Source organism: Quercus suber, unplaced genomic scaffold, assembly GCF_002906115.3.
Source record: "Quercus suber isolate HL8 unplaced genomic scaffold, Cork oak 2.0 scaffold_456, whole genome shotgun sequence".
In the NCBI taxonomy this organism is placed as follows: domain Eukaryota; kingdom Viridiplantae; phylum Streptophyta; class Magnoliopsida; order Fagales; family Fagaceae; genus Quercus; species Quercus suber.
The window spans coordinates 275,033-293,664 of record NW_027069907.1 but is presented as its reverse complement, the minus strand read 5'-3'; the positions used below and the strand labels follow the sequence as shown (position 1 = coordinate 293,664).

General features: G+C 34.0%; 1 protein-coding gene across 1 annotated transcript; it reads right to left on the bottom strand.

Moving 5' to 3' along the window:
* Window positions 1–577: 577 nt before the first annotated feature.
* LOC112001492 (chlorophyll a-b binding protein 7, chloroplastic) lies at window positions 578–2,803 on the bottom strand. The gene is made up of 4 exons (XM_024033650.2): window positions 2,520–2,803; window positions 2,029–2,252; window positions 939–1,453; window positions 578–817 (listed from the first exon to the last, which is right to left on the bottom strand). Exons 1-4 carry the CDS (start codon window positions 2,573–2,575, stop codon window positions 800–802), a joined length of 813 nt encoding a protein of 270 aa, XP_023889418.1. The 5' UTR covers window positions 2,576–2,803; the 3' UTR covers window positions 578–799.
* Between the last annotated feature and the right edge of the window lie 15,829 nt (window positions 2,804–18,632).

Here is an 18,632-nt window from a genome sequence, read left to right as displayed (position 1 = left end):
CATATAGTTACAACCGTTATCCCCACAATCACCAAGACTAAACGAATTCAAAATAATGGCCATCCATAACATGCCATCGAGCTTCATTATAAATGAAATTTTACACCATGATCACGGAATGCAGTGATGACAAGCAAATTATCAACTTTCTTTCCAAAAAATGAGAGCATATACTGACTTAAGCATAAGAGGCCGATTGGCTGACACCATAACAATGTCATTTTGAATTTCTTTCTGCATGTTTCCAATGCCCATGTTACTATGTTAGTCATGGTTAAACTTAGACTGCAAATTTTGGTTGTTGGACCAACTTCACCATGAAGAATGACTAAAGAGTGTCCAGCTATCAGAAATCGAACAAAATTGGTTCCATTATGGGTTATTTGTGATCCAGTGCCTTATTTTTCAAAACCACATCATATTGCAGTTCTGGTCGACTCTAATGCAGTTGTCGGACAAAGTTGAAGAGCAGCTAGGCTAGATATCCGATATTCACACATTAGTTAGAAGCTGTGTTTTTCGTGCAATGAGAGGTATCTATCATCTCATGTATGTTAGATAATTCCATTGGCAAATCTCATTAATTACTACCTGAACTTTATTCACGGCATCTAAATTAAAAGAGGTATTTGTACATTGGATTAACATTCTGTAGAAGACATACAAAGACAATACAAGTTTCAATTAAACAAGCATTCCTTTCTGAAAATACACATTCTAAGCGGCCTTCTTAGGTCAGCATGTTCACCCAATGTCTCTCCCACACTTCTAATCATAGACAGCATTCTTCCTTGCTTTCTTACTTGGGGGTGAAAGCCTGCAATAAACCATACAAACAGTTAGCACATACAACTAAATCTATTTCATGGTTCTTGATACTGATGTAATTAATAATTATAGCAAGTTGTACTGCTTCAACTCTTAAGGGCTTCACTTACAGCAAAAACGGTGGCATGACCAGGATCAGCAAGGTGGGCAAAGAGGTTGTCAATGGGGCCTGTGCCTGTGTAAATGTGTTGGAACCATGCACCCATCACGGCCAACATAGCCAGCCTCCCATTCTTAATCTCTTTTGTTCTCAACTCCTTGACTTTCTCAGGAGAACCACTTCCCCATCCAAGTGGGTCGAACCAAAGTCCTCCAGGATAACCAACGTCTGTCCCTGTGAGCTTGTTGTTGGGGAAGATGGGGTCTGTGTTAACAGACCCTGGCTTGAGGATGTCTGCCCACCGTCTTCCCTCGGCCCAGCCGATTAAGATTAGCTCGATAATGAAGAGGGTGGTTGTGTCAGTGAAGTATTCCAACTCTCCAGCAGTGTACCATGAAGGGGTGTTCAAGATACCAATCTTTGTTAGGAACTCTGGAATGAAAATACCTGCAGCACCTAACATTGCCCATCTGCAGTGCACAAGCTCTGATTGTACATTCCATCTCAGGGTCTCTGGATCAGATCCTGTTAAAGAACCAACATCACAACATTTAATTAAAAATAAAAAATAAAACTCAGAATGTGGCCTCAACACCACCACTAAAATTAAGTGATCTGTAATTATATAACACATTTGAGACATAAGAGTTCTCCATTTGAAATACATTAATTTAAGATTCATACTAAATATTACAAATCTAAAAGTAATAGTACTTTATCTGAACATACAAGAAATAAAATCTAAACCCTACTCACTTAACATGGAGACTGCCATGTTGCATTTGAGACAATTTTTTAACTCAAAAACTTAGTTATAACAATATATTAAATACTTCATTAGCGACTTTAACAATTTTTTTTATATACAGTAAAATTTAAGTTTATAATGTCAACTCTATGATGATTACTCTTATCATCAGATTAAGATACCAATTAGTTTTTAGTGCATGCGGAGTTTGAACTCATATCCCTTATTTGAAAAAAAAAAAAAAAAAAAAAACTTTACCAATTGAGGTAATTCAAACCCACGTATACTTTACCACTTAAATCCTTACTCAAAAATTAATATTCTAACAAAGTAAATAGGAAATTGAACTTACCAAGACCCAGAGGATCAAAACCAAAGTCTCCTGGGAGGCTACCATCAAGCCATGGAGGAGGGACGCTTCCTGGGAACCAGAGGGGCCTATCAGGGTCAGCTACAGCACACACCGAAACTGAACGTTTTGCGTTGGGTGCTGTATATTTTCTCACCACTCTCAGTTTCCCCCCACTTAGGAAAGAAGCTTTTGTTCCTCCCAATATAGATCCATTCTTCTGGGAACTGCAATATATATATATATATATATATAATACTTGTATAATTAATTAACTATAATTGTAGTCATTATGTTAAGCTCCAATTTGTGATCATATATGCAATGAATATAATCTGTGATCATATATGTAGTTAACTACCTAGTATTAGATCATTATATATATATATATGTGTGTGTGTGTGTGTGTGTGTGTGTGTGTCGTGTGTGTGTGTAAATAATGCATTGTTCTTTTATCAACACGGTTGTATGTTATGGACGTTAAAAAAACTTGCCTGGGGGAAGAGATGGCCACGGCTGCAATGGCAGAAGAAGCACAAACAGAAGCCATTTTAGGCTATCGGCCAAGATTTTCTTCAAAGAATTGCTGTTGCGTTTGATTGGTGTATGGGAACAAAATACATGAAAATGTGTTAATGTAAGCAGGGGCTTATCTTTAAGGATAGGAGAGTGAAGTTGTAATTGGATACTGGGATGCCATGTGGCATGCAGAATCTGATATCAACACCCTCAACCTCCAGTTCTTAGGCTTACTTGGAAAAATCAGGACTTGGTGGATCAAATTGTACGCACATGTGGCTCATATATCTTATTATCGGTTGCAATAGGATGACACACCACTATCATTTAAGTGGCCGTAGAGAGTGAAATTTTTAAGCAATCAGAAAGTGATACTTGTTATTGATGATGTCTAGTGACTAACGGAAATTCGCCATATGTCATTGAATGAAAATTACTAAGGATTTTTAAAAGTCAATTTCACATCGACACACGTGTTAATATATCACACATACAAGGTAATCAAACATTGCCATGTGTTACCAAAAATTAAGACATTTTAGTTAATTAAATGATGACATGTGCTCTTTCAAGGATGATAAAACTTAAAATTCCTCCATTTAAATTATGACTTGTTACCAATCAAAATTAACTATATGTCATTAAACCTCCTCAAAACTCCGATAAATAAAAGATCTATCAATCTCATAGGGGATATTCAGAAGTTTCGAAACTTTGCTGGAATCAAATCTCTAAAACTTCCAAGAACTTCAGCTATCGAAGCTTTATCAAATTCAAACTCTAAAACCATGAAGAACTTTTACATCAAACTTTAAAATGAAGAACACACGAATAACATTAAAATAATAAATGAAAAATACAAAGAACATGAAGAATGACAAGTCCCTAATAAACCTGCTACTAAGAGATTCATTTCAATTCCATTTATAAAAAATAAAAAATAAAAAAAAAAATAAAAAAAAAAAAAACTTTAAATCCATCTTCCAATAAAAGTGGAGGACATTTTGTTGTGAGTGTGTTGGGGTGTGTGAGTTTATATACTGCTCCGTGGAACTAAGTGTTGCATGCACTTTTGGTTTTGGCGTGTAATATTAAGCGAAAAAAAAAAAAAAAAAAGATTTTATGAGCACAATTCTTGAATTGAAGTCTTCTCCAATGAGATCGAATCAAGGGATTATTTTGTTGCAATACAATACAAACACATAGAATTCTACCTACTTATTCATTAATACCAAAATACATTTGTGAAACTATTTCTATTGTTTAATTTTCAATTTTGAAATTTTGTGTTTACAATAGCATTAATATTGGGCGCAGATGAAAATCAATCATAAATGGGCAACTTAACAATTATGAAAAAAAATTTATTAAAAGAGATAAATCTACCCCGTACGAGTTGAAATGTGTCTTTTTTGCCTTCTTATATTGCCTCTCATGGCGCAAATGAAATTTGGTCCTTGCCCTTAGCTGGAGTGATTCAAAGCCCAATTAAGCAAGCTGGTTGATTGGGCTGGATATGTGGCTCAATATATATTGCTACCTGGGCTCTAATTCTAGATCGAAGACAGGAACCGCCTTGATTAAATAATGGAATGCCCACTCCCAATTTATTTGGGCTGGACAGAACCCATTTATTTCAGTTGGACTTAACTTGGAGTCCATTATTCGAAAAATAAACCTTGGAATCTTGGCAACCTAATAGCTCACTATTGCAATTGATACCCCAACCCATTTCTCTTTCCTTCTCAAATCCTTATATGTTGGACTCTGCTGCGGTCTGTAATTTATACGTCAACAATAGGTAGCATTGAATTTTATAAACAAAATAAATTTTTTTATTAGATAGAACTTAGGTAAAAATGCAAATTAAAATATTTAAGTTTGACAAAAATTCATTTTAGTCATCATGAAGCAAATGCTATGAGTTGAAATTCTATCAAATCTTTTTTTTTTTTTCTCTTGTACTTGTACAAAAATTGTTATAAAATTCATTTCCATTAAATCACATTTTTAAATTAATAATTAAATTCAAAAGATAATTAATAAATCTCCGTTTTCAATCCATTCCTTTAACTTCCATTGATGACTAATGCAGACATTCTGTCCAATTCATGCTGTTTATTGCACCAAAACAATGTCCTTTTTGGAAAAATATATATATATATATATATATATGACTAAAGCTAAAACTAAAGATATAATTGGAAAAACTAAATGGAAAGATTAAATTGAAAGCACATTAAATTAAATAACTGAAATGAAAGAAAAAAAATGATACTTAAATGATTGAATTGAAAATCAATTAACCTTAGAGTCTTAGACAAGTAAATTGTAATTTAATTAAAACAACAATCTCAAAAGCGAAAAGAGTTCACTAAATTGTTTGGTAAGGATGGGAAGTAAATTGTTTGGTAAGGATGTAAAGTACCTTCCCAGATGGCAAACTAATTCTTACCTAGCTTCTTCTTTTTCTTTTTCTTTTTCATTTTTCTTTTTTCTTTATTATTAATTCTTGGAGCTAGGTATCAACAACCCATATTAATTCGTTCTTATCTTCATTCCTGAAGCAAAATCATAACCCCCAGTTTTATTGTATCACTCTAGGCATATAAAGGGGAGGCCCACAGCCGCACCACATTTTCAATATCTGCTTCTAAGTTCTATCAACTTGTCCTCCCACTTTGGTCATGGAGCCAAAATAAAAGTTTCAAATTAACTATGATTTTTTTTTTTTTTTCAGAGAGCTATGTATCAAAGTGCATTTTCGTTCCTAAGTTATCAATTGTTTTAATTTAGTCTTTAAAATTTTAAAATTGAATGACAATTGCTAATTTGAGGTCAAAACTATGATTTTGGACCCTTATTAGTTATTAGCCCTATATGAGAACAGTAATTCCTAATGTGATACACATTTACTATATATGTGTCCTTAAATCACAAAATTCTGGTAAAATAAAATTTAAAAAAAAAAAAAAAAACACGAGATAAATAGAAATATTTAAATATTGATTTTGGGAGACTAGCATAGAGCCTAAGGATGAAACTGAAATCTAATGGCATAATTCATAGACTAATTATATTTTAATTAAATAAATGAAACTAGGGATACTTAATCTAGGATGGAGGAGATCATGATTAAATATAGACATATTGAAGTTTGTGTATTTTTTTCAAAGACCATCCATGGTGATTTATTGAATGAAAATATTTTATCTCGCTTTGAGTATTATATTTTATGTTCTACCAATCATAATATGCTCGTTATATGTTTTTTTTTTTAATAATCAAAATTAAAATTAAAATAAACGAATAAATGACATTGTTTTTAGTTAAGCATAAAATTGAACACTGAAAGTGAGAAAAAAAAAATTATTTGCGATTTATCCTTTAGAGTTGTGTGAAAATTTTCTTATAGAATTTATTTTTTCCATGTGACAAAAAATTGACTTTATATGATCTTATGTACCTCCTTTCCACTCATGTGGCAGATGCTATTAGCCATCGCACAGTTCCAAGGGATGTGGACATGAATTAAGGGTGTCATGCGCAAATATAGTTATGTAAGACAACAAACCCTGTTTTGGGTTGAGTTAGACAAAATGATCCATCCAATTTATGCAGTAAAGAACCGACCAAGAAGTTTAAAATAGTGCAATCAAAGCCTTTTAAGGAAGCAATTGGTTTCTAGGCAGCAATTATATGTCTAACGTAATTAGTGAATGTTTGAGGTCTACCAACAAAAGCAGCACTTGTTTGATAGGACTTAGCAACCTTATTAGAAAGAGAGTGTGAAATCTTACATGTTCTCCCCCATACCTTAATTTCATTGGATTCCTTATTATATACTTTATTTTCATGCAAGCATGTGCTATCTATCAGTGCACTAATAATGTCTTAAAGGAAATTATGGTAAAAAAAAAACACTGTCTCCAACTGATGTGGTCCGAAAATGATAACACAAAATGTGTCCTCACTATAAGTTTATAATCTCTCTCAAAAAAAAAAAAAAAAAAAAAAAGGGGTCCTACAATTTGCCTTAACATTTTCACCGTTAGGTCTTTTTCATCGTTCCTTAGTTGTGAAGTCAACATGCGGAAGATGCACTACGTGGCATCATTGACTTGTGTTGGAGAAAGAACGGCACTCATAGTGAGTTTTGTTCTGAAAGTACTAAATAATGCCACATTCGGTTGTTATAATGACTGGTACAACTCTGCCAAACCTCGAAAAAAGCTAGGATTATTGTGTCGGTCTCTTCCTTACTTGGCCCCAAATATTATCATGTTGTTTTTCCAGTTTATCTTCAAACCATTCATTATACATATTCACATGCTGGTAGGGTTATATTGCTCATAGATTAGGGTTTCAAATTGCAACTGGGGTGGAAAATCTAATGCCAATAATGACCAAGTCTGCAATTGGTGAGTACATCACAAGAATTGATAAAAAAATGGGGATATATTGTTGGAATGTTAATCCTCACTTTATGAGTGCAATGTCCGTTGGCCCTAGCCCTAGAGCTCTAATACTACATCACTGTCAAATAAAGTGAAAGAAATGGAGAACATCCATATATATATATAACTACACACCCCTTTATTGCCGTATATTTTATCCCACATTTCCATTTGATAATTATAGCAGCTGGGTTCCATTAGCTCCCTTTTGTTGAAATGGTTCCAGACTACCAGAGCTTTCCTAATGTACGTGGGCCATTGGTGGTCATCAAACAAGCACCAATTCAACCTAATCCAGTGGATAATCAACGAAGAAAGCCTGGCTGGTAGATAGGGAAGTAAGACCCTTCAATTTCACCCTAGCTACTACTCCAAACATTAATGTAAAAGTCAGAATGTTTTGACATTTCATTTACTGTCTATTTAAAATATTTTGTTCATACACAACTTTCAAAATTCTACTTATTTTTTTAATTATATATAGTTGGACTTTTATTCAACTTATTTTTTATATATTAATAAAATAATGAAAATAAACTCTGCTAATAGAGCACTAAAAGAACATTTTTAAATGGTTGTTGAAGCTTTATTATATCTTGTCCCTCTAATTGGTAGCTTTGTGCACTAGTGCAATGATCTACAACTTCAGTTAACTTCTTTATTTTCTTTTCTCTATACTTCTTTCCCTTATTTTACATCATCATTGTGGGCATTTTAACGGAGTTCAAACCTTGTAGTAAATACGACATATTGTCAGATTTTGTAATGATCATGAAAGACAAGTTTCTAACAAATTCTTTGATTTCGTACATTAAAGGGAAAATTATTGCAACATATAGTATAAAATTAATCATAGATGGTTTTTACAATTTAAAAGCATATTGAGCTTCATTTTGATAAACCACAAATGATTGAGTAAAAATGTATTAAAAAAAAAGCATTCATTTTATATTTTAAAAAACATTTGATTTAATTTCCTTTGCAAATAAATAAGTGAGTATATTCAATTTTATATATATATATATATTATTAATTATTTATATACTTGAATCTTTTCTTTTTTAGAAAATATTAATTTGAATCTGCAATGTTTGATTTATGATGATTGTTCTTTATATGTTAATATACTAATTGGTTTTTTGTGTGGATTCAAACCTAAATTTCTTATTCAATGATAAATAATTTTACCATTTAAGCTAAATAAGTATATATAACTCTCTCTTTTCATCAGAAAAAGACACTAATCGATTTATCAAACAAGCAAAATTTGAATCTCATATATCTTATTTGGCAACAAATAACTTTACTAAATAAGAATATTTAGAACAAGGGAAATGCTTCACATTTTGAACGGTTCATAGCATTGTGTAATACTGTTAGCTCGCGAGAGAAAGTAACAATCATCCCCCTTGCTTACGGCCTAAGTTGCCAACCACTCCATCTAATAGAAAGTCAATGATTATGAAATATAAATCATTGACTCAAGTCAACTTTAGTAATCATACGTAATGCATATCCAACTTGATCCCCAGAGTAATATATTCACAAAGCAATAGTAAATGATTTTGAACTTGACTTGATTAAATGATCATCTCAATACACCTCAGATTTTCAAAATATTTTTGTTTTGAAATGTCTGAATATATATGGATGAATAATGAATTACCTATCTACCCCAAACCAAAAAAAAAAAAAAGAAAAAAAAAAAAGAGCAGATTCTTAGGGACAGAATCATTTGGAGTCCTTTTGTACTATACAATTTGGATCGGATAGGTCCATGGCAAAATGTCACTTCCAAATGTTGATCAAGCATAAAGCCTAGGAAAATTGAACTAGCTCAGATTTGAAAAATGTGATAAAATTTATATGGCTAAGCTAATTCCTATTCTATACTTGATGTCCAATATATGAAGAGGTTAATATCTATAGGGTTACTAATATTTTAACATGATTTAATATGAAGTCAACTTCTAACTGCACCATGTAGCAGAATGTGCATTGAGGATGTTGAAAAAAACGTCATGCCTTAATTAAGTCATGTAGCAGTTCTTACTAATATTCTAGCTCCTATGCCAGCAGCTAGCTAGCTAGCTAGCTAGCTAAGCAGTTAACTAAGTCAAACTCCTAATTGTTATCATAATGATCGCAAAATTGGATACAGCATGATATTCAATAACCCACCTGATTTGAATTATGTACTTATCATGCATGCATGGGGACCTAAACAACATGAAAAAATTTTGAATTTATTTTCTTTTCTGTACCTAAAACCAACTATGACTTACATGTTTAAATATTAGGCTGGTAGAAATTTATATATCGCCCCACCTGATTTGAATTATGTACTTATCATGCATGCATGGACACCTAAACAACATGAAACTTTTGAATTAATTTTCTTTACTGCACCTAAAACCAACTATGAATTACATGTTTAAATATTAGCCTGGTATAAATTTATATATCACCCCACCTGATTTGAATTATGTACTTATCATGCATGCATGGAGAACTAAACAACATGAAAGTTTTGAATTAATTTCTTTACTGCACCTAAAACCAACTATGACTTACATTTTTAAATATTAGGCTGGTATAAATTTATATACCTTCTTCTATAATATATACACAGTCAATGTTACTCACATGTGGAACAATGGAAGATGGTACAAGCAACAGTACCTTAGTTTCCAAACCTACGAATTCAGATTCATTGTTTTCCTCCCTATTCCTAGCATCCAAACAGATGTTGAGTTATACTAATCTAGTTATTGGACCAACATTGAGGCTGTTAAGCAAGTGACAATGTGATGCGCAAATAATAATAACAAAAACCCATAGAAGTTATGCTGTAGTTTAACCTTTTAATTAGTAGAAGTCGGCTGAGAAGAAAATATATCAAAAATAAATAAATAAATAAATAAAGATACTACACCCCAAAAAAAATGAGTAGTCATAATCTCTTAGGTAAACTTTATTAAGATTAGATGCCGACCAAACATCACAATTTTTTTTTAAATATACACAATGATGTAAACTTTGCTTGCTATATTTACCAACTAATCCGACTCTTCCAATCTCTTCAAAGCTATATCAGCCTGTCGTTCTTTTAGACGGCCATATATCATCATCAATGTAATGTACGTGCCGTCGCAGTCAACCTAATTATTATTATTAGTATTAGTACTATTATCATAATCATCATCTTATATACATATATATATATATATATATGTATATATATATCTGGATGTTCTTAAACACATAGGTGAAAGCTACATGATATTAGTTTTATTTGTAAGTCAAATGGAAAATAGGAGACGATTAGATGAAATGGAGCCCTCAAACATGACGTTTAACTAGTTATCAACCAAGGTGCATGCATATGATACTACAATCTAGGACCACTACATATTAGCAATATTAGGCATGTTACACTCTCTTTTATTAAATTTATATATGATGATATGACATACTTTGGCATATGTTTGAGGCTACTTCTTTGTTTTTTATTTTTTAGAAGTTTAGGTTGGAAAGTTCCCATAAATATTTTTTTTTTCTTTCTCAAAGGACGTCGCTTTATCTACAAATTAAATTATATTTTTGAAATGAACTTTCATATAAGCTTTTTTTATAGTTTAACTTGTGTGCCAATTCACTATTCTAGAAGCTGTGACATCAAAAGAAATCAAATAATTGGAATTAAATTCAGAACTCTAACATTCGAGGATTCAATTTTTAATCTTAAAAAGATTAGGAGTTGACTAGGCTAAAACTAGATTATGGTAAACGCCTTTGTAATGATGTAATTCAAATAACAGAACGAAATGCTCATATCTGTACTGATACGGAAAAAGTGAATATATTACAATTAGAAAAATATCACTGATGCAATTAATATAATATCATTGCTCAACCAAATTGACTTTATTCGCCAACTAAAGAGCCTAAGGAACAGTCCGATCACGTAAGAGCCAGTGCTTAGAGCAGCCCAAGCACCGAGTAAGAGTAACGACCTCCGATTGCCAAATCCAGATACACAGTTACTCCCAATATGGAAATCAGTGGTTACATATGAGGAATCATAGACATAATGAAGGCAGTTATACCCACCATTTAAGACTCATTACAGATTTATAATCACATACAAAATATGGCTAAAACCCAGGAAATGCCCTTCGGACAACCCTGTATAGGAAAGAACCCCAATCAAAGATGAAGGAGATCATTATTTTATTGTGTGAACAAGTTCTTCTAGCCATATTTTCTAACTTGGAACTGGAATTGTTAGTTTGATACCACACCGTACTACTCTGAGTCTTTATTTTTGAAGGGCATTGCTTCAACCAGTCAATCGTATTACCAACAGAACCAATATATAATCAATATGCATACTCCAATACTCCCTCTAGGGGTATTGTGTAATGAACTCATTGTTCTGGGGCCAGATGTAAATTGTGAAGTTTTAAGTTCAATTCACAACACTCATGTTCCATGAGATTTTCAAGGTGTATCATGGGCAGGGATATTGAAATAGTTTTTCCAAACACTGGAACATCGCTTTCTTAAAAATATATATTTTTTAAAAATCTAAAAGCATCATCCAATATTATTATCCATTTAAATGCCTTGCAAATGAGGCCATTTGTAACAAGGCATGACTAGAAATGTGATAAGGAAAAATCTGTTTCACATATAGTAACTAATGATGCAGTTGATCGACAGTCCCACTTGGTCCGCAAATGCCTATAAGGAAAGGAAGAGATGGTAAGTGATTCATCAGAGTTGAGCGAATAAAGGGACTCTCCAATGCTTAAGTTAGATCATAAGATTTTAAGAGAAAAGCTAAAAGATGTGGTTCTAGGGTTATTTGTTAATACTTGTTTTGGTGATCAACTCCCATTATTTATGTTGTTTAGGAATTTGATCTCTTTTAGATATTAGCAAGATTATCCAAATTAATTTAGTCCCCATAATATAGGGTTTTTGAGTGAATAATGGGATTGATATTGTATCATAAATTTTTGTGTTGGTAGCTAGGTAAGTCAGAATGTACTTTTTTATGGAGAGCAAGTTAACTTGATTTGCCACATTTAGTGTCAGTTTGGAATAACTTATTTAACTGAAACTGAAATTTTTTTACTAAAAGTGTAAAAAAAAAAAATAAAAGTTAAAAAATAAACTAAATAGTATAGTGGGACCCATAAATAGTATCAAAAAGTGAATGAGACCTATAAATAATAGCAAAAATAAGATAAAAGTGAAGATAAGCTGAAAAATTCAGCTCATTCCAAACGCACACTTAATAAGTCAGGCTTCTCATTCTCTAACTGACCTGCTACATTATTGTTTAAGTTGCCACATTAGCAGCCTTATACTTAAGTCAAACCAAGATGACACGTCATACTTTTCTCATTAATAAAATTTTGTTCCAAGTTGTTACATGACTCATACTTTTCTCATTAATAAAATTTTGTTCCAAGTTGTTACATGACTTTATTTGCTACAATAAAGTAGAAATGTGAAAAGTTGGGAGCTTATTAAAGCAAATAAATTTCTTCATAATTTTTTACCCAAGAGAACGAAATGACTAAGCAAGCAAAATATACAATGCCCGGCAGTGATTTACAGAAGGATATGTTCAAGTTTTATTATGTATGATTTTAAAAGCCAAATTTTTAAAGAACAAAAAGAAGAAAAAGAAGAAGAAGAAAGATTTAAGGTTTTGAGGTCAAATTAGGCTTCGACTAGCTAGAGATCGAATCATGATGATGTAGTCTTTAATTAATATAAAAATCAATAAATTAAGTTTATGAAAATTAACAATCTAACAATATTAATGAGGTTCAAATATATCTTGATTAAAGACAAAATGATATTTTATTATATTAGTTTTAGAGATTAGGTAGATATTTTCTTATTATATGAATTTTTTGAACAAATTTGTACCATTCTTAAAACCCCAAAATATTGATGTAGTTAAAGTAAATAGTTTGGCTACTATAGTTATCTCTGCCCAAGTTACCTGTCAAAATTGAATGAATTATGTTTATTAAAAAAAAGTAAGGCCATTCATGTCTCTCCCTCGATCTCTGTCTAACCAAATTCACGGCGAGGTAGAAATTATTTGATCTTGGCAATAGTGGGTACATTTTGTCTGGAGGCATGGGGCCATATAATGTAGTCAGCCAGAGGCTCTAGTTAATATGGCGGGAAAACTCTTCTCTTCTTTTATACAAATTTTTAAAAAGCCCCACTCAAATTTAATTACTTTATTAGTTAGAATAATACATGGAAATTCTTTAGTTATTCTAATACAATTATATTTAAGGCTTGCGGCTAGTCAAATAAAAAATAAAGTATGGTGTGAGTAATAAAATATTAAAATGTTGTATGTGTTCAATATGCGTGTACTAATTTATTTATTTTTTCAAAAAAATTATTATTATTATTATTTTCTTATATTTTGTTGATCTTTGAGACAAGAAAGAATGTAAGGCTGTATGGGATGCCAATTGAGGTTTGAAAGGTTGATTGAAATCATAATTTCCTAAAATGATTCTTCATTGATATGTTCTTTGTTTTTTTTTTTTTTTTTTTAAGAAACTTATAATTTTAATAAAATATTTAAAAAATTTAAGGTTTCCTCTGTAATTTTAGTTTAATTAGTTATCTCTCATAAATGAAAATTTTAACTCAATTTTCAATAAATATAACAAATGCATATGTAACTCCATGCTGTGTGATTTGAGTTTTATGCATCGAAAATACTATACATACTGCAAGTTTATTAAATAAAACTGACAAATTGATGTGACAATAAATCTAATTGGCGGATTTCTATCATCTCATAATAAATATTTGAATTGCCTCTTTATTATTAATGACACATAGTTTATAAATTTAATGTTTTTTTAAGAAGAATTTGTAAACCTAATGTAGTAAAACTTGTAGTATCCGTATTAATCCTCTTTATACAATTTCACTGGTCCTAGAGAGTATCCCTCTATTAATTTTTTGGGGTTTCGTCTCTGTGGGGGTAATGGCAATGCCACATAGTGTTCAGGAGTTCAAATGAACCCCCTGACTTGGGGAATTATATAAATATATATATATATATATAATATTTTTTAAAATTTTGTTTTGACCACCCTATATTGAAAATTTGAACCCCCTAAAAGAAACCTAATAACAAATCAATTCAACACCAACATTTATCTTAGCCTTTTTAAACAAACATAAAAAACTCAACAACAAACCAATTTGATCTAAAATCTGATAAAAAAAAAATAGCAAGTCCAACAACAAAAATTAGTCATCTGCTGATCCTAAATTTCAAAAAGCGTGAGATAGTGGAAGTGGGAAATGGGAAATGGGAAGTAAAGAATTTTTTTTTTTTAATGATTGTATATTCTTGTGTTGAATTATTAATAGAGTAATGCAAAAGAAACAAAACAAAATTATTTTAAATGAGTTACAAAGACTAATAAGTTATCAAAGTTGAGTTGAATTGTTAAATAAAATAATTGAAATGAACAAAGACAAAAACTAATAAATAATAAATTAAAATATTCTAATTAATAATAATAATAATTAATAAATTTATTATAGTAAGTGTAAGGACGCGGTTTGAGTCCTAAGTCCAAAAAGTAAGTGGATCCAAGCTCAATGAGCCAAATACAATGAATTTGTAGAAAGTGAGTTAGAAAACTTGGTTATAATGAGTTGTGTAACAATTATAATGAATCCAGATAATAATAAAATAAAAGTGGACTGGTCTTATCTAAGGAAAATTATCCTCGGCACAGTCCGAGGAGATCAATTCTTGTATATATTACTTGAAGTTGGTTACAAATACTGTTCTAATTGCTACATTGTTTCTTTCTTAATTCTTCGATCCCTTTCTCTTAGGGCTCTCTCTCATTTATACTATCTCTCCCTTCTCATTTCTACCCTCCACCTGGACAATAGATTGCTTATGTTAATCTTTGTCTCATCAGCACCCTCCTGAAATCTATGGGGGTAGCTCTAAGGCCAAAAAGCACTGTTCAGATATCACTTCCTCATTAATGCAGCCAGAGAGTTAGCTACAGAGCATTCAATGAGGTGGTAGTAGCTTTCCCTTAGATATTTCTTAACTCTCATCCCTCCTATATGTTCATAATGCATGTCTTTATCAATAGAACTTCCTAAAACGTCACCCTAGATGATAGGACACAAATTTTTATCTTTGCTTCATTTAGCCGAGGGAGATATTCCTCCTCGGCCTACCTTCCCCAACCCTCTCATTTGTAGCTTACTCATGAGGCTCTAATTCTTACATCTTCAATACTGTTTATATGTTTTCGGACCACTCAACGTCCTCGGCCAAGGTCCAAGGCCCAATATATACTTTTGGGCCCTTTATCTCTACTATCGCCCCTCAAAACTCTAGTTTTTCCCCTTTTATTCGAGGAGAAAAAATGGGGTTTTGACTTTAGAGAATTAAATCCATTTGTTTCTTTGATTTACACACGTGAGAATATCGCTTCGCGTGTCCCGTAACTATTCCTGATGCTTCGGAGCCCGCAATGTCTCATTAAATACTCGAAGCAGCACTTTATTCCCTACATCCTACGGTGAGATGTAGATCCTATGGTTGGCATTTCTTTTTGAATTTTGAGCAGGATAACTCCCACTTAATTTCACGTCCTATATAAGACGCCTGGAGGGTTTAATTTTTTCCACTTCATAAATCTACAAACTCTTAAGACTTCTCAAACTATCAAGCTTCTAAGAATTCCCCAATCTCCTAACTCTCAAGAAGCTCCTGAAGCATCACCTATTCTTATTCTTGTTAGTTTTCACGCTCATAGGTTCTTTTCTTCTCGGCCAATCTCCTCGGCCTTCCAACCCTTACTTCCTTTTCAAAAAAATTTCCCTCATTTCCTTTTAACTTGTTTAGATGGGTAGGTCTAAACACCTTGTAGATACTTCTGCCAGTATGAAGGGTTTTAGGGCTAAATATCACATTCCACAGGGGGTTGCCCTGTGGTATTGTTCTCCAGATCAAGTGGTTACAGATAGAAAAGAAGGGTAAGTTGTCATTCATATGATCGCCTTCATAGAAGGAGGAATGATGCTTCACATGGGTAGGGTAACCCGAGATTACCTAATTAACCATAAGTTGTGTCCTCACCAGTTTGCGCCCAACCTATTTAAAGTCTTGGGTAGCGTCGATGCTCTCAATTAACAAATGGGTTTGAGACTCACCTGGCACAATGTCATCCACATGTACGAGTGCCATTCACTTGCTAACTCGAGGTATTACCTCAAGTCTAGGTCCTCCATTGTTAGGCTTATATCGTGTCTTCCTAAGTCCAACAAGGGCCTGAAGGATGACTATCTAATAGCCTCTAGAGAATAGCACAACGGTCTTCACTGCCCAACTCGAAAATGAGAGTCAGGTGGGGTACCCTAGGGTTAGGTCCCATGACATGGGATTTAGTTCTTTCAACTTTGCTACTCTTCCCTTTAGCATTTCATTTCCCTTTGATAATGAGTTTTATTAATCTGACCATGATTTTGCTCCTCGACTGCTTTTGCAGATAAAAGGCATATAATGCCTCGCCTCAGTTTGGTCAACATTGCAGACCTTAACAAAGTCCTAAAGTCTGAGGTGTTTGTGAGTGAGGATAGGCAGTTGAGAGCGGTCCATCTCATTCTCGATTTCAAGCCATTATCAGACACTTGCCAGGACGTGGGCCATGCAATCAAGGCATGCGATCCTCAGCTACGTGGGATAGACGTCTCGGTTCTCAGGTTCCTGGCTTGCAAAGATGTTGTGCCAGTTGAACTGCCATCTCAACGTGCCCTCCCTGAAGTAGCAGTTCCGAGGGAAAAGACTACTTCCTCAAGCTTATCACTCGAGGAGGAAATAGATCAATTCCAACTCGAGAAAGAAGAAGAGGCGCGAGTAGATCCCATTGAGATCCTGGATTCAGAGGGTGAGCTTGACAAATCCTCAGCAGCTCGCTCCCCCAGTTAATAATCGCTAAGGTAAATAACAGCTCCGAGAAGGAAGAAGCAATGGCTCTGAATCCGAGGAAAGGCTTGAGGGGCCTCATAGCTGGGAGGAATAAAGGATCGTCATCCAATGAGGCCCCTAAATCCCAGCTTCCCCTTACCCTCTCCCTTCCCCCTCCTTCTCCTACAACCACAATCAATTTGCTCTTCATCCATAACTTGAAGAAGAAAAGGAAGGATCAAGAAGTGAAGGAGGGTGAGGTGGTCCCTTAAAAGGAGGCCAAATAGTAGAAGACAGCCAAGGACAAGCAGGGCTTCTCTGTGGATAGTAAGGAGGACCTAAGTATGGCTAAGGTGCGCCAACAACAACGTACTTGGGCTCCTCGGCTGGAGCTGGATGGTCCCATGGAACTCCTCCATTAGGGAGTTCCAAAGAGGGCACTCCTCCTATGTTGTTGAAACCCTAGAGCAGCCCTTTCTCCTACTGAAAGACATGGACAGTCTAAGGCACATAAGGTAGCCAGACCTCTTTATGTCCCTGAAAAAGGATCTTGCCATGGTAAGTTCACCATCATATCTTTTAGCTAAATGCTAAGATGCCCTTACCATTCTCTCTTCTTTTTCTTTTTTTACATGGGATAGCCATGAAGCAGGAGAACCAAGAACTAGCCACCAAGCTGACCACTGAGGAGAGGGCGTGAAGGAGTGCTAAGGCTGGCCTAAAGAATGTACAGGACTAGGCTGAAGATCAGCGTAAAAAGCTCTATCTTACTGAGATAGAGCTGGCCACACAGAAGCAGCTAGTCCTAGACCTTAAAACTGATTTGGAGAAAGCCAAAGATGTTGCTTGGATGGTCAAGGAAGCTGCGGAGGCTTCAAGACAAGCATCCTATAACCTCGGGATAGAAGAAATCGAGATCCGGCTTGCTGAGGAGCTGACCGAGGTATGTAGGGATTACTGCAATAAGACATGGATAGAGGCCCTCAACCTTGCAGAGGTCCCTACTGCCTCAGAGTAAAGGCAGGCTGGGAGTGCTTACTACCCTCTTGACATCCGCGAAGTCCTAGCTGCCCTCCCACCTCCCTATGCCCTTGCTCTAGAATCCTCTGAGCAACCCCTGACTACTCAGGCCTTTCTTCCCCCTCCAAGGCTTCCAAAGGATCCAACCAAGCTAGCAATCAAGGCCAAGGGGCTGAAGTGGCCAAGGATAAAGGCAAGGGCAAGGAGGCCAAGCCCCCCTTAGAGGCCAAGGATGCTGCCAAGGCCTAGGATGCTGCAATCAAAGCGAAGAAGGCTGAGGCCAAATCCAAAGAGGCTGACCCCAAGGCCAAACATGCTCCTGCCTCTTAGCCGAGCAAAAAAGAAGACCCTCTTCCTCCTCTAGCCAAGGCCTAGCTCTTAGGATTTTATTTCCTTTCTGTCATTTTTCTTTTCTTTTTTTTCTTTTTGTAGTTTTCCTTTGTATCTTTTCTTTTGTGGTGGCAATTTGCCATTGTATATAATGTACCTTTCCTTTATTTAATAAAAAGGCCTGCACTTTTTACTTTATGAATCTTTCCTTTCTCTGTAATATTTATTTTATAGTTTGTGCAGTTATCATTTTTCACTCTGATGGGAATTAAAAC